General features: G+C 38.2%; 1 protein-coding gene across 1 annotated transcript; it reads right to left on the bottom strand.

Moving 5' to 3' along the window:
• Positions 1-292: 292 nt before the first annotated feature.
• LOC134665176 (nucleosome-remodeling factor subunit NURF301) lies at positions 293-23,194 on the bottom strand. Its single transcript, XM_063522033.1, has 18 exons — positions 21,637-23,194; positions 19,852-20,134; positions 19,293-19,765; positions 18,978-19,205; positions 18,722-18,894; positions 18,438-18,635; positions 17,880-18,120; positions 15,981-17,800; positions 15,596-15,821; positions 13,492-14,501; positions 13,286-13,400; positions 12,994-13,133; positions 7,906-8,110; positions 4,295-4,815; positions 3,873-4,060; positions 1,859-2,026; positions 1,243-1,523; positions 293-935 (listed from the first exon to the last, which is right to left on the bottom strand). Exons 1-18 carry the CDS (start codon positions 22,655-22,657, stop codon positions 730-732), a joined length of 7,497 nt encoding a protein of 2,498 aa, XP_063378103.1. The 5' UTR covers positions 22,658-23,194; the 3' UTR covers positions 293-729.
• Between the last annotated feature and the right edge of the window lie 256 nt (positions 23,195-23,450).

Genomic DNA, 23,450 nt, shown 5'->3' with positions numbered 1-23,450 from the left:
ACTTTCCGGTTTAGGCTAGGGCAAAGAGAATATAATCTTTGGCTAGGGTTTCGAGAGAAACATATTTGCCTATCGACACAGAATAAATAATAGTACTAAGTACAGAAGACTCACTCTCTAACAAAACGCGTCTGTTACGATCAGCAAAGATATGGCCGCTAGATGGCGACAGCGCCACGCGCCGCTTATGGCAAACTCCAAAATCGGGGCCGAACGGATGTACTTTTAGCTACCTGTAGCAAAGCGACGAAATCGCGGAGTGAGACACGCCTGCTATCGATTAAAAACCATATTGAAAAGCATCATCAAGATGTATATTATTAAAAATTTATTACTTACATACAAGGTAGGTTTACTTATCCTAAGTACAACTAGAATAACTAAAATAGCTTTTTCTATTTTTAGCTAACATAAAAGGTATCTGACGAACTGTATACATTGCAATATTTTCTCTGTTATCGTTTATATCTAAAGAGAATCAGCTTCAAAGTATAATGCATGTAATAAATACAATAAATACCTAACATGAAACAATGCTGTACTCGTTAGATACCTGTAAAATTATTTATATAAATTATTCTTTGTAATTTCATCACATACTTTACAATTTACAAGTGTTACAGATCATGTAGAATAATACAAATACACAAATCATCTTCATCACTTCTACCACTGCATTATATTAACATCATTAATCCTTATTTTAGTCACTGTACACTGGCACTATTATCATTGCGTTGTTTCAAATAATTTTTCACGAAAGTACTTAATTTTTTGTGCAAAAAATGCTTCTAAACCATCTGCACAACGATAGAATTCAGAGTCTTTAGGATTAAAGTACCGACAATTGTCAAATATTTTAGTCATGTCACCAATGAATTCACTTAACATACTGTAAGTCTGTTCATTCACTTTTCGTTCCACTGTTTGTAAATCTGGAACAAAGAAAAAAGCTTTTAATGGTATTATCATTGTGACAGCAGGTTTCCGATATAAAAAGCACTCCTCCGGGTATTGTTTTTAATTCTCTCAGGACAGGAACACATTTATGTACAGTCAAATAATTTAATTTCTGTCAATTTTCACACTGCTTCACAAGATCAAGAGTCACGATCCTCAGCAGTGAGGGAACGATCAAGAAGATATATAGGATATTTAGACATCCATTTGTATCAATCTATCTATTGTAATTGAGCTCTTAAAGGTGCAATAATTTTGAAACTAAATATTAATAATACATACCCATAGGTTCCTTTATAATTTTATAGTAGGTAGGTGCTTCTCTAGGATCCACAGGTTCCATAAACGGCCACGCATTTTTATGCAACTGTATTTGCTTTATAAGCCTCTTTAAGTTTTCAAAGTCTTTCATGGTGAGTTCCTTCATATTAGCGTAGTTGACTGAATTATTCTTCTGGCAATTTGGACAAATATATTCATCAATGTTGTCCGCTTCCGATTGTAAAATTCCCACACAACGTCCATGAAACCAATCTTGACACCGGTCGCAGCAAATGTAAAACCTGAAAAAAAAAAATGTTGTTGAGCAATAGAATAGATGTTTAACGCCATACCAGTTTATAAATTAATCCTTTCAAGTATAATACAACGGCAACAGCATGTCAATAATTGTAACGCGGAATAAATTTCAAATCACTGAACAAAATTTAAAGGGCTTATATGATCTTAATTTTCACCGATTGCGACGATACAATAACTTGAATCATACTGTGAGGTGGAAACATATCAAACATTCGTCATAATTAACTGAAACTGAGAGATGTGTTCTCGGGCGAAATCGCAGGCAAATGCTAAATAAGATAGTAAGCTCTCTTCAATAAGATAGTGTGTGACTCACTGCGAGTTGTCGTAGGGCTGCCGACACAGGCAGTAGAGCTCCTGCGTCTCCTCGGCGCGCCGGCAGTCGGGGCACACGTACTCCTCCATGGTCTTGCTCATCTCCTCCGTCACGCCCACGCAGTCCCCGTGGAACCAGTTGCTACAGTGCTCGCAGCCCACGTAAAATCTGAACATTACATTTTTTATTTGATAATATGTATACCATGAGTACTCAGGCGAAGAAGGAAGTTAATTATTTTCGAGTTTTTAACCCTTTGACCGCCGTTGTCCGGTATACAAGACAACGAGAAAACGATACGCTGGCGCCGTCGTCTTGTATACAAGACACAAATTCAACCACTCCGTTAATGTGAAAATAATAACAATTGCAAATTCTTTTACACTCTTGTTCATATTTTAGGTCTTTGTTTTTTCATTTATTTGCATTTTAAACAAATATGTAAATCCATTCTTTTATAATAAGGCATTTAAAAAAATTGCTCCAAATTTCAACGTTTTTTATGTCCCTCGACGCCGCTGTCTTGTATACAAGACAGCTAGGGATGGGAATGTTAACTCGATATGGGAATTTTCAAAGTAAAATAAAGTCAGAAATATGTTTTTATTTAAGTATTTGAAACCTTGTTAATCGCCAATTGTTGGTAAAGAGTAGGTAATAAACGAGAGACAGATAGGCATAATAACTATATGTAAAGTTCAGGCAGCTTCTTTAGCTGTAAAAACTAGGGTCAGACAAGTAAATTTCCCCTTGTGGATTGTTGACTAATTGCAGAAAAGATAAATAAAAAAATAAAATAAATAATTGATTTTATTTTGAGCTGATAGCGTCGTAGTGGGAAGGGATAAACCGCAGCGACCGCTTCGTATAAGACTAGTACAGATGGACCTATTTATCAGACTTTAGTTTTTTGTTAAAAGTAAGTACCTATCTAACATTGACATCAATGTGTTATTTTTTTATAACAATTCGTCGTTAATTTGGTAAGATTTTAGTAGATTAATGTATACCAAACTGAAATTATAATGAATGATTCTAATTCCGGAATAATTTCTTCACTCATTGAAAATTCAACCCACGTGTAATTTTCACCAAAACAGTTCCGGTATATTTACGTTATCGACACAAGATGCGCGGCTTTAACGTTACGCTAATAAAGTTTACGTACCGACAAGCGCTTACGCCGTTGACCTAGAGGCTATTATTACTTAATCCGCGCGGAAACAGTCCTTGTCGGTGTGCACTGCGGACAGTCCATGCGCGCCGTTGTCTTGTATAAAAGACTTCTCGTACAGCCTAGTGCGGCGATATTACGTCTTGAATCGACATTGTTTAGTGGTTGTTTTTGATTATAAATCCCTATGTTTTAAACATTTTCGGGTGTAAAACATATGTTTAATTTTGGCAATTAGGAAATAAATTAAAGCTGGATAAGAACAAAGCTAAATTGAAAAGATTTTTACCATAAATTGTAAATATCGATAACACTATTTGCAATCCCTAAACTTTTTATTAGTTGCTTACTTAAAATTTGCTCTGGCGTGTGAGTGAGCGTCTTTGCGGACTAGGTCCGGCGGCCAAAAGGTTAATGGCAAAACCTCTGGACATTCCATCAAGCTCAAGCTGTAAAGTTAAAAAGGGCTGTAAAACCTTGCCATCAGTGCTGTCATATAACATCTCACGAAGATTAAGGTTATTAGACATACGAGTATTTTAATCCAAACTCTTTGAATCTGGCTATTAAAAAATCTGTCAATTTAGTTCAATATTTATTTATCCTTATTGTACTTTATCATAGTTACTGCTCGTTATGAAAACAAAATTACCACTGTCAGTTAGGTTACATAACCGTTTGTTTCTCAATAAATAAAATATTTATCTTCAAATAAATTCAATAATTCACTGCAATCGAACTAGAATCACATAAACCTATCGGAAGTTGATCAATGATCATGATGCTCTCGGAAATTAAATCTGAAACGTAGGTAATCTAAATTGGAGAAGCGCGACTCACTTGGTGTTATCATAAGGTGTCCGACAGATGCACAGCAGCTTTTCCTTCTTGACCGGCTTCTTGCCGGCGGCGCGCGGAGTGTTGTCGCGCGCGCCGCCGGAGCGCCGTTTGCCGCCGCCGCCGCGAACCTCCTCTTGCTTGCTCCGCTCGGCGCGCGTCCGCAGCGCCAGTTCGGCCGATAGCTCTTTCTGTAAGAACGATGTTGGCACAACAATAAGATGAAATGCTAAAACAAATCCAGTTAAATGTACAAAATTACAACACGTTTTGAAAAATGATGTCATGTTTCTGCCCAATGTATTGAAATATGAACATTAACATCTTTTTTCATTATCCTCTTTTTATAGCCACAGAAGGATGCGGCGAGACAATATGGAATGGCGAAGGCATTAGATTAATTCTAGAAAATCAATATTTCATACCTGTATTTCGATGCCCAACTCCTTTTCCAGGAGCCCACGCTTCTTGATAATATCCTTTTTAAGCATCTCCTTATGTTTGAATAGAAGCATCTGCATCCTGGAGTGGTTGGAGGCGGCGCGCCGGCGCTCGTCGGCGGCGGAGGCGGGCGGGGGCGGCGGGGGGTGCGGTGCGGGGGGCGGCGCGCGGGGCGGCGCGCGCGGGGCGGCGCGCGGCGCGGGCGGCGGCGGCGCGGGCGGCGGGGAGGCGGCGCGGCCGCCGCGCATGCGCTTGCGCGGGCTGCTGTCCACCCACTCGTCGTCGTCGTCGAGGCCGCGCGGCGGGCGGCGGCGCGGCGGCGGCGGCGGCGAGGGCGTGCGCGCGCGCGCCGCCACGGCCACGACGCGCGGCTCGCGCTCCGGCGGGTGGTGCGCGATCGCGTTCGGCTCCGGCTTCATCTGTTTTTCCTGGTAGCGCTGCAGCTGAAGGAGCTTCTCCTCTATCTCCGGGTTCAGATTCTCCTGCTTTAACGCGCTTTTGATAGCTGTAAAGCGACAAAGTGTTTAGGAACTTTCAATTAAGTCTACATATAAGATTAGGAACTTTTAATTTCAATGCTTTTTTACGCTTTCTTTCGAATACCACGCTGGACCGCCTATTGAGTATTTTTAACTGCTTAACTTTAATCGGGCAAGAATATAAATAAAAATACATATAATACAAATTCAACATTATTTTATAAATTGTAGAACACGCGAACGCGTACTGGGTCACGTACGTACGACGCGTACACGATCTGTCTCTATCGCACCAATACGGAAGAGTGATAAAGAGATAATAGCGTTTCGTTTTCTGCAAACGATTGTCATCTTGGCTATAGTTCGTTTTTTAGCATTAGAAAGAAGGTAAGCGATCTTGACATGTCGATCGAAATCGAAAAACGCTTTTTATACATCAGTAACTATTACTTATGAAAGCAGAAGAATATAAATGATCGTATTAGATTCATAACTGTTACATATTTGCCGTAACTTATTTTTAAAATGTGTTTTTCAATTAAAAGACACTTCAAGATTGTTTACCTTATTTCTAATGCTAAAATAAACGAACTAAGGTAAGTACCCCTATTAACGAGGGGGTTAAGCAAGTTTCCCAAAAAGAGTCAAAAATTAAGCATAAACCGGCGGTATATGGACCAAGACATATTTTTTTATGTTAGTTTATTAATTAAAGTTTATATTATTTTAGTTTCTGGCCTTGTTTTAGAAAATTATAAAGGAAAAAATAATTATCAAAACCAAAATGTCGAAATCGCCTATTACCGTGGTAATGGACCACTGTTACCCAAATACCGCGGATGTGGGTTCCTTTTTACGAGGGTAGATAACTCGTTACATTTTTAGTTCCATAATTACGATAAATATTATTTATTTGACAATAATGGATAAAATATGGTATATTCAATACTTACCTACGCTTTTCATATTATAAGACTTAGTTAATTATTGAATTTAAAATAGAAATAGTTGGTTCCTTTAACGCTAAAAACATCGTGGGGTACCCTTTACGAGCAAGGGTGATGCTGTCGAAATTATTCTTGTTTAATTTATTTATTACCTATCTACGTTAAATAAATAGGTACTTAATTATTTCAATCGGACGTGGAGGACAAATTGCGCCAAAACGTTCAAGCTATCACAATTATATTCTACACAATACAGATACAAGATCTGTGTAAGTTAATGTTAATGTTGTATGTTTGTGTTGTGTATCTATTTTATATATATAACATAAAATATATTTTTTTTCTACTCCAGCACTTCTATTTGTCGATTAAATGATTGCCAGTGATATCTAAACCAGCTACATTTGAAGCGCAGTGCGTAGAGGGCCGTGTCCTTTGTCTATATGATCACAAATATTACAATAGTAATAGTCAAGAGTTGTATTTAAAAAAAAAACTATCTTCTAGGCAAAGATCTAAAAACCAATATTTACTTTGACTTTATATATCATTTTATGTTTGCTGCCTTATAAAAAATATTGTGTGCAACGGTAATACATTAGGTCTGAAAATTCTCGGGCCTGTCTTCGGCCCTTGAATTTTAAGAACCCTTTTATTATGTACTTGGTATACAAAAGAGTATCAAAAGTACTTTAAAGTATTTTAAGAACCTATTAATTTCGAAGTTTTGGGTGGGTCTGTATTAGGTTCTCATACAGCTTATTACCGAGCGATGTCTTTTCTAACCATCGTTAAACGGTTCAATTCAAATAATTTTAAAACTCATTTACGACTAATCAAAATAAATAGTTATCTTGTATTTTTTTAAACGATCAATATGGATGATTCCAAATATTACAAAACAATTAGGTTAAAATAAACTTTATAACCATACTTCTGTTTTTATATCAATACTTGAACGAGTTTCTCATATAAGGGTTTCTAAGAAAACGTCTGAGAAGGTGTCTAAAATTGTAATCAAAATTAAGAGTTCTTGCATAGATTTCATACCACGTTAATACCTCTTTAGTTTTATAGGTGGTTAAATAATTCAATAACATCAAAAGTCAAGGAAATGTGCATTTATATATGAATATAAGATCGCTCGAATCTAAAATACCGTTTCCGTTATTACCGAGGTATACCTCGAAATTAGGTGTCACACAAAGAAAATGGAACCTAACACCGAGGTTTTTAATTTCCTATTTTTTTCCCTATTGGCGAGCAAATATCGCAAATAAAGTATTTGAGAATCATAAAGATAATAACTAAGAATCAATCTCAAGTCTTAGTCCTTCCATAATATTTACCATTATTACGCTAATCACTAAATAGAATACGCGTTTACTTACTTGAGGTGTTGCGTGTTAGTATGGGGCAACCAAATCTTGCGCTTTTGATACGTTAGTTTACGTTTTTCGACTTGTTTGTGTGATATTTTCGTAGTAGTGTTATACTTATTCGACAGTCAAAAGATAAGGCTTTATTTCTGTGTTCTTAGATTCAAAGAAAGTTAGTAAGCTTTCTTATTAAACGCTATTTTGTACATACCGCGGTAATGAATGCCAATTTTAATGGGGTCGTTAATAGGGGTACTTACCTTATAAGCCCCCAGCCATCTCAGGTAGTCGTAATCGCGCAAGCCGGTCGCATCGGAAAGGGACCCCTTGCTGAACTGGTATATCGTCAGATGACAACCAAAACTCACTATAATAAGTAGTTACTATCACAAGTTAAGAGAAAATTAAGGTAAATTTTAATTAATTATGTTTTTGCAATAACTAAGTATTGGTACCTGGCGGTATAAAATTCCCTTCTCCAAATAAAAAAGATAAAGTTTTTTTAATACAACTGCCCTGAATATTTTTATGCAGTTGATTCGCATTTTTTCACAATATCGCAGTTAAAGAAAGCCTGTAGGTATACGAGTAGCGCGCCAGCGTGGCATTCGTTTAGTACAGCAATACTCAACCCTTTTATTACGTGGGCTATAAAGACGGTCTTGCCTTGCCTTGTAGCTCCGGGTCACAAGATGAATTTGCTTAAAGGTGACGTTCAAAAGGCAAAGTTGCATCTATACCAGGATCACCTAAAATACTTATTGCTGGTTTAGTAGGTGTAGATACTTACTCTGTTGAATGTAGTCCGGAGTTAGCACGAACTTGTTGCTTTGCACAATAACGTCCTGATTAGAATTAACGATATCTGTCTTAGTATTATTTTGCGTTATATCCTCGGGTTTGGCAGGAGTGGCCTCCTTGTGGCTGGTAGCTTCGGCCACGCTATCCTCGCCGTTTACCAGCGGTTCACGTTTTATGTCTTCTTCGTTAGCATCCTATAAGTAAAAAGGGAACAGGAGTTGTTAGTTCATTGCTTGTTATACCAGTAGATGAACATGATGAGTAAGGGCCCAGTATTTTGAGTGCACCGCTTTTTATCGACATATAGATATTATCAGTCTATTACTCTATCAATGCGGTTAATTTAAGGCCAGCGCAAACCGGCGGAGCGCAGCGCAGATCACCGAGGTGGATTTACACCGCGCAGCGCACACCGGCGAGGTAAAATCCCCCGCGATACCGCGAGCGCCCGCCATGCCGAGCGTTGGCGACCGGCGCACCAGGCAACACTTCGGCGCAGGCCGGGGGATGCCGCGGCATGCCGTCGCGTGTACTCGCGATTAGTGACTAGTGTGCACGAGTTCTCCTCCGTCGTCCAGGCGCTACTCCGGCGCACCCGGGAGGCCTCGGCGCATGCCGGGGGATACCGCGGCATGCCGGCGCCTATCGCCGCGGTATCCTCTAGCGTGCTCCTCGATGCCGCGGAGTGATAATCCCCCGAGATGCTCCGAGGTCGGTCTCAAAGCAATTAAATTTATACCTGAAGGTAATTGAAATAGGGAAGAAAATACATTGATAATTTTAAAGTGATCTGCGCTGCGCTCCGCCGGTTTGCGCAGGCCTTTATGTAAATAAAATAACACTTGCGGGCAAATACCTAATCTTTAGTTAGCTTATCAATTCGTTATCAAATATAAAAGTTTTCGTAATTATACTCATTTCAATAAAGCAAATGAAACGGATATTAAACTTTTCTGATATTTCGAACTTTTTACATCATCGACCGTTGAAAATAGTACGTATCACCAGAAACTTTGAGGTATTATTTAATAAAGACATAAATAAAAAGAATATCGATTTATCGATACCATCGATAAACAGTGGTGTTCTAAGGGCTAGTTGCACCAACCACATTTGACAGACTGATCAACGTAAGCCGGCGCGCCCCGGCGCTTTATTATGAAACTTTCCATACATAAAAATTTAGCGAACTCTTTAACGATACGAACAGTTTGGTGCAACCGACCCTAAGTGTAGTCTCCCTATGACTTGTCAAAAGCTGCACCCAAAATTCCGGGCCCTAATGATAGTAATGATGAGTATGAGTAAAGCAATACAGTGACGTGAACATAAAACTAGGCCCCTAGGGTGACCTGCGAGAGATGTTAGAAATTACTTTTATAAATAGAAAAATCCACTGTCGCGATAAATCACCCTGGCTGGGTTGTACAGGTATAACAATAGGCGTATTCGAATTATAGTTTTCCGATCTGTTTCCAATACGGTACTGTGAGTATCTATCAGTGTCAAAAGTGATGTTTTTGGCTGAGGAAATGCGACTTTTGACACTGGTCAGTATCATATCGGAAACAGATCGAATACGCCTGCGAAACAATAGTTAAATTAGGTACACATCACTTACTTTTTGGGATAGAGATAGAATTTCTATACAACGATGCACTCACGTTCTTTTTGTAAAAAATTGCGATGTCATTAACTATGAATAATGTTAACTAACAATATTTACTTCTACTTCAATAATATTACTTCATAAAATTAGAGATATTAAGTCTTTTTTCAATTATAATATGTAACTGAACTTTAATCAATTGAAAACCTAAATCTACTACAACCACTTGGTTTTAAATCTGGGAATATTACAATTGCCTTAGTTAAAAATGTAATAAAATTTGCTGGATTTAAAATAGATTTAACTCTAGACTTATGCAACACTTAATATCGCCAGACTCTGAAGTGGTTATACTGACCGTGGTCTGTAACACGAGCAAATATTTATAATGTATAATAATATTGTACTCCTCAAAAGTAAAACATTTAAATTCAGTCAAATACCCTATTGTCACGCTTTAAACATAACGTAACGAAATTCGCAAATGGCGTCTTAGAAGAAACTTTAGCAAGCCTACAGTTTAATTTACTGCTCCGGTTACAGGCCACACCCGGTATTATAGAAAACGTGTTAGTTTGTGAATATTTACATTAATTTATATGACGGAAGTAAAAACTAAATGGGGTGAAAACTAAAATGTTATAATTCAAATTGTTTGTGGGAATATATCAGTTCAAGTTTTAATATGAACAGTAGCTCTATTACTTTTTACTTTACGTGAGGTTTCAGTACATGCCGTTTTACAATTAATATATTTACATCCAAGTTTACACGAAATAGATAATTGCCCATACACCCCCACAAACTCTTTAGAAACAAACGACAAAACAAATTTACACAAATAAACAGGACTATGTAAATAAAACTCGATCATTACTTTAATAATTTATTCAAAGGTCATTATTGCACGAGCCGTTTTATAAAGGTTTTACTTGAAATCTCTAATAAATATACATATAAACAGGTGGTGTATGAGCAATTCCTGTTACCGTTCGTTCATATAAGTATGAAAAATTATACTAGATATACATTGAAATTAGCGTTTAACAGTAAGACGTACGATTAAATACTTGAACAAGTCACGAGTTGGACTTCTGCAATCGTCGATAAATAAAATGCCGGCTGCCTTATTATAGCGAAAATATCGAGTTTAGTAACGGGTAAGAAATAAAGAATCGTGCCATTTTATGTATCGACTTCCGATACGACACTGGCGTTAGGCCACATACAACTTTCTACTGATACAATATAACAGCCCGTGGGGTTCTAGAATGTCAAGAATATGGAAATCAGTATTAATAGTGTACCTACCTTAATAGTAATTAAACTAGAGCAGGCTAGTAATATGTAAGTAATTATAAAATGTCACACAAATAACAGGACGTACAGTCACACCCTTTAATGAAACCCATCAAACTTCAAAACTATAAATCCGGACCAATTTACGCGAGTTCAAAAAATATATATACTTATTTTAATGTTTTGTAACCCCCTTTATAATTTGTTTACAAACTACCTATCGCCTAAAATGTCACCTGACAGACAGACAGGCATAGTGCACATGTGCAATATCTCGCCTGCGACGTAAACTGCCCGTCTATTTCTAGTATGTTTACGTACTGTATTTAGGATATCTAAGAGACGATGGCGATATAAGTTTACTACAAATTCACTAAAACAACAGAGCGGTTGGACACCTTGGGACAATCCTTGACATTTTACTCTGTCGCATATAAAAACAAGATGTAGAAAAGTTTTCCATTTAAATAATCGGAAAATATGTACCTAAGTTATTTGTTAAAAAGTTATATGCAGAACAATTAGTAGCCAGACCAGCTTAAAACTTCACAGTAGGTAGGTACCCTAAAATCCCCACGGACTGAACGATTATTTTACGAAATGAAAAATTGTTCAATTATTGTGTAGTAATTGTTTACATAAGTTCTAACACGAAAAATCTCAATATGACTACTTGCAATGTTCGTTTTAGATTTTTTTTTCTAATCGATATCAATATTAGCCATGGCCCAAATAACATATCATATAATTTAAACTAGAAAACGAAAAAATAGAATTCAACAATTGTAAAAATATGAACCGTTCATCTAAATGCTTTTTTTTAACTTATGAAAATGTTGCAAATCTTACAATAATAAATAGAAATCAATTCAGGGCAATGTTGAAATATAAATGCTCTAATACTGTTTTCGTGTTGATTATCTACTGTAGTGTTACGTAAAAATTTGTCGTTTGATCGATATATATTTATTATTAAGATTATACATTGCACATAATTATAATTAATATAAGTGTTCTTTGGTGTTGTCATAATGTATGAAACATTATTTTTTACTACTACAAAATAATACTTTTGCTAAATACTATTATACTACATCCAGTCTTAACCATGTATTAATATTAAATTAAATGGCCGAGTCATTGGTATATATAGGAAATGAATAGCTTACTAATAATAAAGGGTTTGACCATCACGAGTACGTCGAGACGTTGTTTGTATTACCCAGCCCTCAATTTTGCGATTTTCTTTAAATAATATTTCCTAACCGAGTTGTAAATTGCGGTGCTAGAAAACTAGATCCAAAATGTGTGTGACGCTCGGTTTGATCCCACCCTAAACTTATACACAATTATCATAACTAAAAATATTGCCACAATAAAAGAACGATGGCCAAAACTGGTCGCAGAACTCGTGTTCTAAAATAAAGAATTTACACAAACAACTCTACATTAATTATTGTATCAATCTAGCTGTGTCAGTATTTAAACATTGGAAAAAGAAAATAACTCTACTATTATTTAAATGTTCATTTTAAAAATGTGTAGAAGTTCGTTCTACAACTTCTACATACATAACTTTCGTTTTTATGTTAGGTTTCGCATCAACACTGGATGGAGTGATCCAATTTAACAAGTTCCGCGACCACGATGTGTTACCATAAGATACTGATGTATTCCCTCCATACAATTATAACTACTATACATACATACATTAGTCCGTATAAGCCTTATAATGTTATAATATCACTAAGTTTGGTAGGAGATACGTCTTTAAAGTAGTTAAAGACGTGTACCTATCGGGGAAAGACTTGATACTTTTTTCATCGATATGAATAATCTAAACCCTTTACTGCAAGTATTATAAAGTACTTGTTTAAATTTGAAGTTTAATAGCTGTCAATAGAGTTGAATATTATAGCTGCCATTATACGGCTTCGTATGCAATAAAGGGTTTACTTAAATGAACATCCCTAGTATCGCCACATTCGTAAACGTGGTCAAGTGCATCATTTCAATTGTATTTGTTTATTTATCATTTATTTTACCTAGTCTCTATTAGTAGGCGCAAGCCGCAATGATCAGTTCTTACATCACCTACTGTGAACCACTTTAATAAACGCGACCTAGAGTGGAGTACCTAGTACCTGGTGGCTAGTAATAATAGATTACCTGGTGCGTGGGGAGGGGGATGGGGTGCAACGCTTGCGGCGCCACGGGCGCTAGAGGCGGCGGCGCGCTCGGCGGCGGCTGCACCGCCAGGTACATCTTCATGGGGCCCAGCATGCCTTGCTTCCCCGTCGATTCTTGCGCTGTGGCACGTAAACAACAAATATGAAACAGATGCCCGTCGAATGATTCAGTCTATTTACATTTTACTCGGTAGTTAAGATACAGATTAAAGCAATGATCATTTCGATAATAATTCAAAGTATTGTTAAAGGTTAAATAGTTTTTAAATTACCTTTCAGCAACTGCTGCTTGACTTGGTGTTGGACTAAAGCTAGCTGCTGGGGCGTAAGGGAATAACCGTGCAGACCTTGGAGAACTATTCTAGGTCCACTACTGGTCTGCATCACCTGTAACAAACAAAGCGAGAGTTTGATGTTTAGTGTCTCAAAAGAGTTACCCAAAAATATTGTAGATATTTTTGTATATTTCAGTATTCACCTGAGCAGTAACGGTCTTTATGACGGTGCCGGGCGGTTGACCGGCCAGCAGACGGTTTTCGGTGATCTGATCCTCCGTGAGCTGCGGCTGCGGCGGCGGCGGCGGCGGCGCGGGCGCCACGACGGGGCGCGGCGCGGGCACCGGCGAGGGCGCCGCCGCCGGCATCGGACTTTGCCCTATATGCGCCACGATCTGCGCCTGGTTGTTGCCGGTCGGCCGTATCAGCACCTGCTGCCCGTTAACGGTGGCGAGCTGGATCTTGCCGGCCGCGATCTGCTGGACGAGCGCGGGGTTGTTGACGACGATCTGCTGGGTGGAGGGCGCCCGCGGCCGCGGCGGCGGCAGCGGCGCGGGCCGGGGCGCCGGCGCCGGGGCCACCTGCCGCTGCATTATCTGTCCTTGCACCAGCACCGTCTGGAGGCGAGGTTGCATGTTAGGCCTCGGAGTCGACTGGACGACTACTTGTTGTGCGGGTTGGACGACTATTTGCCGATTGCCTTGTAAGACTATTTGTTGCGCGGCTACCCGATTTTGCGGCTTGGGCTCCTCGACCGCGGGTTTCGGCTGGGCCACCAGCCTATCGGTATTTTCGACTGCAGGGCTATCGGCTTTCGGCGCGGGCGAGGAGGCCGCCACCAAGTGGCCGGCTATGCCTTGCTGTCCCGCCATCACTACGTGGAGTTTTCCATCCGGCATCTGTATCAGCTGCTGGCCGGCGAGTAGGCCTCGAACCGTCAGTTTTCCGTCGGGGGCTCGTATAATTTGAACCTTCTGCGGACCTTCCTTTTGAACCGGAGTATTGGCTTTAGCGGCTTCAACCGGTTGCGGCGTCTTTGCCGTCGATATGGGCTGACTGACCACCCTTGTGGTACCGTCGGCTCCTTTGGTCATGATAATTCGTCTAGTTCCTATGACTGTTTTTTGACCAGTGGGTGTGCTCACGTTGCTAGTTAATAAAGACGTCAATGTACTTTTTCCTGCATTAGGAGTTGCCGGGGTTTTCGATTTGTCTGTAAAATAAATGTTATCCGTAAAAATTAGGGTTTCTGCTCGAGAATTCCCGAGGCGAGAAATCTCGAGAAATTTGTCCTAAGTCGAGACGGGAAAAAAATATTCAATGCCTCGAGAACTCGAGAAATAAATCTCTTGTGATACTTAAGTAAAAAGAAAACGCGTATAACACATGATGTGTCTATAATATATTTCTTTAGGTTGTTAAATAAATATGAACAATGTTTTTTTTTTACATTTTCAGGTAGGAACCTACTTAAAACATTTATTACCAACCAAAAAAAACTATCTTGATCCGTCCCCTATCGTTCTAGCTTTAACCGATTTCCATGTTTTGAAACTTTTGAACTATCATGATTCATGATAATCATGTAGTGTCTTTTTATAAAAACGCTTTAAAAAAAATTGTAGCGAATTATATAGGACCATGTGATAAGTGTAATAACAATAATAAATATTACTAAACTAAATTACTATTGATAAATCAAATCATCCATCAGCTAAATATTACAATTTTAGCAGCTTTATTGTTACGTTGAGTAAGTACGAGTAATTAATATTACGTAGTAAAACTTCTGCAAATTTTGTCACATCGAGTTAAATTTATTGACTTGAATATTGCTGCCTAATAAAATACCATATTGTCGTTTGTTCACATTTTGTTGAATACCTAAAGAAATACAGTATAGCAAAACACATCGCCGGTGCGCACGCCTTTTTTGTTGTTGTATTTTTGATTATTCAGTGCAATTTATGGTGACTTAAAATGTACCATATGTTTGATCATTGATCTCACCTACGATTCCTACGAGTCTGATTTGTAAAAAAGCAAAAAAAATTAAATAACATGGTTTTTTTTGGAGCTTTCAAAATTTCTCGAGATACTCGAGAAACTCGAGAAATCTTGGTCGAAAATTCCCGTGCCTCGAGAAATTAAAAAGGTCGAGAAACCAGAAACCCTAGTAAAAATAGGAATTAATGAGATGAAATCTTTTATATGAAAAATATAAGAGATTTCCTAATAAATTAAAACAAATCCTGCGAGGCTCCACCCGATAATATATAAAGAGACCGTGCTCTAAGTTAAAGATACCTTGCGACATCTCGAGCGCCCTCTTCTGCTGGTGCGCGGCGCGTTGCTCGCGCAGCTGCTGCTCCATCTTGTCCTTGAGGTCGGCGGCGGCGGCGGCGGGCGGCGCGCGCGCCGGCAGCTTGCCCGTGGACGTGCGCGTCACCGGCGTCACCCGCTCCGCGCGCTCGCCGTACTGCCGCACCTCCCACAGCTCCAGCTTGTCCTCGTCCACCCATTCCTCTGATACCTGCGGATTTTAGGGGATCGTACAACGACACTAAACAAAATATATGTAAAGCAATTTATCAAGTAAAAATAAAAAAAAAACTATCTTTTGAGTTAACATAGTTTTTATATTACGACCGGCAGGTACTCGACTGCTCCAAATGTGGACCTTGATATTTACCTGTGGTTCGGTGTTTTGCGGGGATTCGGCTCGCTTTCGTTTCCTTAATCCGCTGCGAATAGACGTCACTTCCCGTACGGTTTTCGGCAGTTCCAGTGGAATAACGACTCGCCGCCTGAGATATTGAGTCCGCTCCGAAAATTGTCCAATGTGTCTATGTTTTAACAACTCTAGAGACACTATTTCAGTGTCGGTGGTTAATTGGTGCTTGCCGTCCGCTGTAGCCGGTTTAGCCGCCATATCGTCCCATCGTAAGCAGGCCCACATAACTCGGAGCTGTAACGCCGCGCTGGCGAGCCATTGCAGATTGACTGTACGATACAGCCAACAAGTTTTAAATAGAGGTCTAGCGCAGGGGTACGGCCAGACGGCTTGATTAGGCTTCGCGCTATGACTGAAACCTGACACAGTGTTAAGCCCGGCTTGTCTACACAACTTCCTTAGCTCATGATGTGGTAAGACCATAATAGTCTTTGCTTTACTTCTGGTATGAAATGTGGAACACAATGGATATTTCACAGGTGTTCGTTTCTTTTTCTTTTCGACGGCAGACGTTTGAACTCGTTTTAAATACACTTTATTGCAAGGATTTTCGGTAGAGTACACTCTAACGAAACCGCCTTCCGTTTTTTCTTCCTTTATCTGTCTGTCTTCTCTTTTCACAGGCCTAGTTGGACCGAAGCGTCTGTTGACCGTCGCCCGGTATTTCGGCGCGCTATCCTTCGCTGGAGTTACAGAGCACTTGTAATCATTCCCGTTGTTGTTATTGCTTACTTTACTAGGGGTGGGTTTTGCCGACCTTCCTCTAGTGATTCGTAGTTTTGGTATTGGAGGACGAGATTGATCTGAATCCCCATCACGGGCGTCATCCTGTTGAGGATCACAGTCCGTCAACTCTTTTAAAGGTCCTATTTCAACGTCGTTCTCATCATTGTTATTGCACGTAATATCAATGTCCATTTCATTACCCACCGCGGGCACGGCAGACTCCTCAAGAGTGCTTTCGGTCTTAAGGAGACAAGAACTCCCGTCGTCCTGTTTTTCAGTCTTAACGCTGACGTCACAATCTTCACTAAATTTTCTTTTTACAAAGCCATCTGTGCTTTTGTTGTCACATTCTTGAGCGCAAGCCACTGCTGATAGTAGATCAGAAAGAATGTTTTCATTCGTGCTCACAGAATTAATTGAACTTTTTCCCAGTAAATATTGTTCAAGAATAGACATCTTGTTATTATCGTTTGAATTGATAAGATTGCTAGTAGAATTAACTATTTTGCTACCCTTTATAAGTGTCAGTAATTCATTCAGTATTCTCTCTTTTTTGATGCACAAGGGGGAGTAGCAATTTAATTTCACTCCTGAACCTTGAAGCAAATTAGCAGCCTCTATTTTATTGCATCCAAATGAGTAACATTTAAAATGCTTAGTGATTTGAGTCAATTTCACATATTGATCTCTCAAACTGTCGATATTTTTCGCAACTGCCAGATTAACAGTGTTGTTCTTTATTTCATTGGCCGGTGCAATGAGAGGTGGCTCATCCTGCTCTGGGTCATCATTTTCCACGTCAATGTTTCTGTCTTCTTCACTTTTTACATCTGTTTCTTCTTTCTTTACATTAGCTAATAAGTTAGTGAGCTTCTTTTCTTCCATGAACTTCAAATACGTGCGTCTCGCCAGAAAGTCGTCTAGTTTCGATTTCCTGGCTATCCTGGGGTAATATCTTCTTGTTGATGAACTTAAAGCTTTTTCGACATCAATTTCTTCAAAATCTTCATCTTCATTTTTCTCTACCTTCAAGTTTCTCATAGAGGGAGGTACTAAAACAAGAAATGAATAATTGAGTATAGCCACATTGAATAAAATACTACATGAGGTTCTTAATTAATCTATACTTACGTTTTTCCAGTACTTCATTATCAGCAGTCTCATTAGACATGAGGTACTCGTACGTTTTTGGTTCAACTGCCAACACTTTGATAATGCTTCCTTCTCTGACTCTAACAGCGATTTTTGCTGGGCCTTGGCAGAGACTTGGTTTTAAATTAGTACTTTGCTTTTTGAACTTCCTTGTGGTAGAGTTCCACAACCAACCCCACTGCCCATGAATTCTATATTCTTCACCTTTTTGTTTCCATACCTGGAAATAACCAAAAAATATAAGAATGTTTGTTGACATTACACTTTCCGGATTGCTTCCTAAAGGAGCCCGAAATTCACTCAGCAATTATAAAAGCAGAGGAGAAACTGGTCTTGTTTACCCATATGTTTTTTTAAAAGTGTTACAGTTAAATATCAAAATCATATTTTGTACATAACTTCACTAAAAATTCATTAGCGTGCACCTGCTCTTGAAACCACAATCTCATGTATGAAAGCTGCTTGCTTAATTACTCGCCTGTAGGTGCTTTATTAATATGAATATATTATCAAATTAAATCAATTAAAATTATATACCTGGTGCCGAAGACCTAAGGAGTATTTCACGAAATTGTATGCAGTTCTGTTCCTCTCCTCTTCTTCATCTCTCTCCTTTTTCTCTCTTTTGTCAAGTTTCTTTCGTTCCTCACGTTCAACGGCAGTCGTCCGAATAAGTCTGACATGGCCTAGTTGTTCATGCCATGCTGGAGCCCATACAACACTTTTGATACATGCCTGTAAATATTAAAAAAATGTGGCATATTGATTAAATTCGACAATGTTAAATTAAATAAACATTTTTATAAATATAACTTGTTTACCTGCAATACACATAAAGCTCTAGCAAAGTCCCTAGGTGCTTGACATAGTTGAACGGCCTGCACCCATGGCTTCCTCAATAGAGTCCAATTAGGATGCATAAACTGCACCACAATATTAGATTCTAATTGTAACAATGTTTGTCTCAGTGTTGCCACTAGTAAAGGTTTAGTAGCTGAAAAAAAAAGAAAATTGTATAAGAAATATGAGTATGATTGTGCATGCATAAACTAATATAATTAATAAAATGTCACATACCATTCAACATTCCAATCCATTTAAAATCTTGTCCACATGAAAGGGAAAACTTGTGAGACATGTAACGTTTTTTGTCTCTTTCTTCATTTCTTTGAGGCTTATTCAAAGCCAACGGATTTGTAGTATACTGATTGACATAATTTTTAAAATTATTTTCATTTCCTAATTTAAACAAGTAAGTCCCATTTGATATTTGATTTGATTTTAACCTTGTAAGGCGTTCTGTAACTAAGAGAAAGAAATTATTAATAAAACTATGTAAACATAATAAAAAAAAAACAATATGTATTATTTTATATTTAGAAAGAAACATACTTTCTTCAGTTTTCTTCTGGCTTGGAGTTTTTAGTTTATTAGATGCATTCATTTTATTTTTCTTACATTCATCATCATCTTTCATATCACTGTCATCATAATCTAATGGAGGATCTTCAGTGGTGACTGTCACTTCATTTTCAACATCACCGTCGGATACAAGTGATGGTTCAGGTACTTCTTTGTCCTCTTCTATTCTGAGCCCCACATTTTGTTCTTGTTCTCTCTGTTCTTGCCTCTTTTGTTTTTGTTTCAGGATGTTTGCGTTTTCAACTTCCAAATAAGACTTGCGATTGCCTTTTGCTTGATTTGTTAATTTTTCAGTAATAGTCATTTGTCTGACGATTTCTTGTTCCATTTCCAGCAGTTCACGCACCAAAGGAGTCTCCATCTCATCAGCATCTAGTATATCCATTAATTCTCGCAGTTGTTGTGGAGAAGAATAGTACCAGACCTCACCGTTTTCAGCCTCACTAAAATTTTAATTGGGTCATGTATTGTAACTGTTTTAAATATGTTATAGCATAGTAGCATACCAATTAATTTTAACGTTACTTACACAAATACGCGACGCGCAATAAACCAATACTTCCGACCATGTCTATCAAAGCCCAAGTGTTCATGACGACACAGTAAGCCTTGTTTTTCAGCATCTGGTAAGCAGTCTGTGACTCCTAATGTCTTGTGTTGTCTACAGAGAGCACATTGCCAGTCTTCAGAAGGTACATCAACTAAAGGAGGGTCGACACATTCTAAGTGATAAACAGCTGGGCAAGTTTCGCAGCACAGCAGGTCGCCTAATCGATGGCAAACCCTGCAGTGGTCGTCATAATGAATAGGCACTGCAATCAAACAATAAACACACTATTCAAGGGACATGAAGGGAAAGGTCAGATTGTAAAGAAGGGTTTCAATCAGATTGGTACAATTATATGATGCCAGGAAGTACAATTGCAGCTCTTCAAGCCACACAAAAATTAACATTTCAGAGCTCTTTGACCACCAAAACCTACGTTTGCAGCTCTTTAAGATTGAAACTGATTATTTCTGTTTGTTGATCTGTATAATATATCTATGAATGAATTGTATGATTCATAAAAGTAAACAAAATATATAGGTTTATTTAGAAAAAAAGTAAATATTTGAGCTGGAATGACTGCAAGCTGTCCCTAAATGGAATTTATAAAAAATTACTTATAACCTTTACTGCAACCAAGGAATGTTGCTGTTGTCACAGCAAATATAATATAAATAGTACTTAAACCCTTTAGATACATTTTAAGTTTGAATTGGTGGAATGGTAACTTATTGTAAATTTAATGAATTTTAAATCTGATTGACTTAATCAACCATGTCCAGGCAGTCTGCCAAGGGCTACCAATAAACTTTGGTGTTAAAATAAATGCACCCCTTGCATTCATGCATGAATGACTGCCATGACAACAACAGGTATCTCAATGTATAAACAAAGTTTTTGTATTATTTGTCCATGTAAATTCCACCAGTGTGCAGCACTGTGTGGCACAAGCATTTTTGTACTGTACTGTACAGGCTTGTGCCACACACTGACGGAATCCCGCCTTAACATAATTTTTAATTTTCCGTACAAAACTTTGTTCACGGAACACTTAAGGGATCACTTCGGTTTTGTAAATCAATAAAATGAGTTTTAAGCTATTGAAATTACATAACCCTTAAATATAGTAGAATTATGCCTAATAGCCTCTTATAAAGTCCTAAAAGTTCTGCATAACAAAAAATACAAAAATATGATCTTATAGGGACCACCCTAAATGACCACATTTATGCCATACAATATCTAAGTGCCACATGGGTTATCCGGTTAAACCTGGAGTTACCATGGTTACCAGTACATTTTGAAACTGCATTATTGGTTTAACCAGGTAATGGGATGGTGCAAGTGGTGCTAAGTGTGCCCATAAAGGGTTAAGATCAACATGAACTATGAATAATATTGTGATTGCTTCATTTGATTACAATTTTCGTAACAATAAAATTTATTTCATCCCTTCGGAAAACTGTCATAACTCATAAGTAATATTATTACTGATAGTATTATTCAAGAATGGTATCAATTACCATTCTTAATACTAAGAAGGCATATAATTAATGACCAGTGTTAAAGTTTAAATACCACAATAATTAAAAATATTGCATAATTTACTGGCCTCTATTTCCATCAGATAATTTGGCTGAGGTTTGAAGCATATTGATTGAATACTACACAACAAAGTTAGAATGTAGAAAAACTTAGTGATTTTAAATTAAATCTAACATTATAAAACTTGTGTTAATGATATTTATTTATTCGGTAGAAACTTACCTTCACTGAGTAAATCATCTCGTACTGGGTTGGTTATTAAAAATTGATTACACAGAAACTGTAGCACTGCTAGACGATCTTCTGCATTAGTAAATGGATATTCACAGGAATTGACAATTTTGACCACATTCTTATCAAAAGTTTTATCACTTTCAATATATACCCTGAGCACTTCTGGCCAGGTCATGACATCTAGAAGAAACAGGGTGATGTTTACACTGTCTTTGTGGTCTAGAGGTCCAAAATGTGTCTGTTGAGCATCTTCTTCTCGAAGTAGGGCCTTTAATAACATTATATGAATTTCTACGAGAAGATTACTTTGATCTTCACAGCTCACAGCTGCACACAGATCTTCCACACGAAATGGAGACAACCTAACCAGGTGTCTAAAGTGGCGCAATACTTCATATATACCAACAACTTGTAAAACAAGGTTTTGAGGGATGATTAAATCATCAGAGGATTGAGGCAATTCAAGTGGTGGAATCTGTCTTTCTTGCTGTAGCCACAGTGGGTCGGGACTCGGCGGCCTCAGAACGTTGGCGGCGGCTTTCCGAGGAGTACCTCCCGTCGTGCTATAGCTGCTCACCGAGAAATCACTGTCACTGGCGTTGCCATCGGCAACTGACGCTTCAGAACTCTCGCTACCGCGGTCTTCCTCGGGCTCAGACTTGTCACTACTATCGCCGAAATCGGAACCATAATGATACTCCGATTCATGGTAGTCTGCTGCATGAGGATTGTACCCTCTGCGAGAATATGCACTGGACAAACCGCCTCGTTTCGATTTGTGAGTTTTTCCACCTCTTTGTTTTCGTGTACTGCGTCTGCTTATATCACTGCCTTGAGGTGATGATGCTCGAGATGCAGTTGGCGTGCTAGCCAAAGATCCAGAACCCACATTTTGGGCTTGTAAATATTTAGGTTTTTTTAATAAATGATACTGAAACTTCCTGTTTTTCTCAAAATTTCCGGATTTCGGGGGTCTCCCGCGTTTTTTAGCACCTCTCCCCGACATCATTAACACCAACTGTCAATTATGTTCTGTTTTGCACGTGTATAGCAAAAACATAGTGATGTTTACAAAAACAAGATGATAAAATATTTCAGTTCATCCTAAATCCATCGCACTCATGATTCCAGCCGTTTGTAAAGCTTCACGCAAATTAAAAGTCACAACGCTTTCAAGTCACCAATTTTAAGAGTAACTTCACAAGAAGGTAAAAACCAAATCAATTCACTGATACAAGTAGAGATTTCGATTTTCTATACGGAAAGAATGCACCAAAAACTAATGACGCGAAATGCGAGTACATGCAATTCTGAAACGCTTAATGCTGGCTCCTCATTGGTCGATTATAAGTCCGCCATGTCGTTTTCATAATTTGTGAACTATTGAATTTACAATACGTGGTATCCCCGAAGATAATAAGAAATTAATAACAGAACACGAACTAGATCGTAAATGATCAAAAATAAAACCAAAGTTGGCTATTTTACGGCATAAGTCACTTAATTATATCTCAAGCTATCACCGAAGCGAGGACAACCGCAGCCATTTTCTTTCGACAGAATGTTAAGTCAATAGCGGTACTTCTAAGTCAATTTATAGGAACGGATAATAAAAATATTTTAAAATAGTGCGAAAAATATTCCAAAGAAAACGAAATTATTTCTTTTGTTATTTTATTTTCTTATGACTACCAGTTTATAATTAATGAAATATACACCAACAGGAAGCTATGCTATGCTTTTTTAAAAACTGTTTAAGCTACTGACGAAACCATTGAAGAGTTTTATACAAGTAGTTTATA

The sequence above is a fragment of the Cydia fagiglandana genome, chromosome 6 (assembly GCF_963556715.1).
Source record: "Cydia fagiglandana chromosome 6, ilCydFagi1.1, whole genome shotgun sequence".
NCBI lineage: Eukaryota > Metazoa > Arthropoda > Insecta > Lepidoptera > Tortricidae > Cydia > Cydia fagiglandana.
The sequence above is the reverse complement of the archived record's forward strand: the minus strand, read 5'-3'. Positions and strand labels throughout refer to the sequence as shown.

Excerpts from the sequence above, each read along its gene's own strand:
- LOC134665176 (XM_063522033.1), bottom strand. The coding sequence starts at position 22,657 with ATGATGTCGGGGAGAGGTGCTAAAAAACGCGGGAGACCCCCGAAATCC. Across the intron at positions 17,801-17,879 it reads TAATGAAGTACTGGAAAAAC|TACCTCCCTCTATGAGAAAC; the intron begins GTAAGTATAGAT and ends TTCTTGTTTTAG. Across the intron at positions 14,502-15,595 it reads GGCGCTCGAGATGTCGCAAG|ACAAATCGAAAACCCCGGCA; the intron begins GTATCTTTAACT and ends TTTATTTTACAG.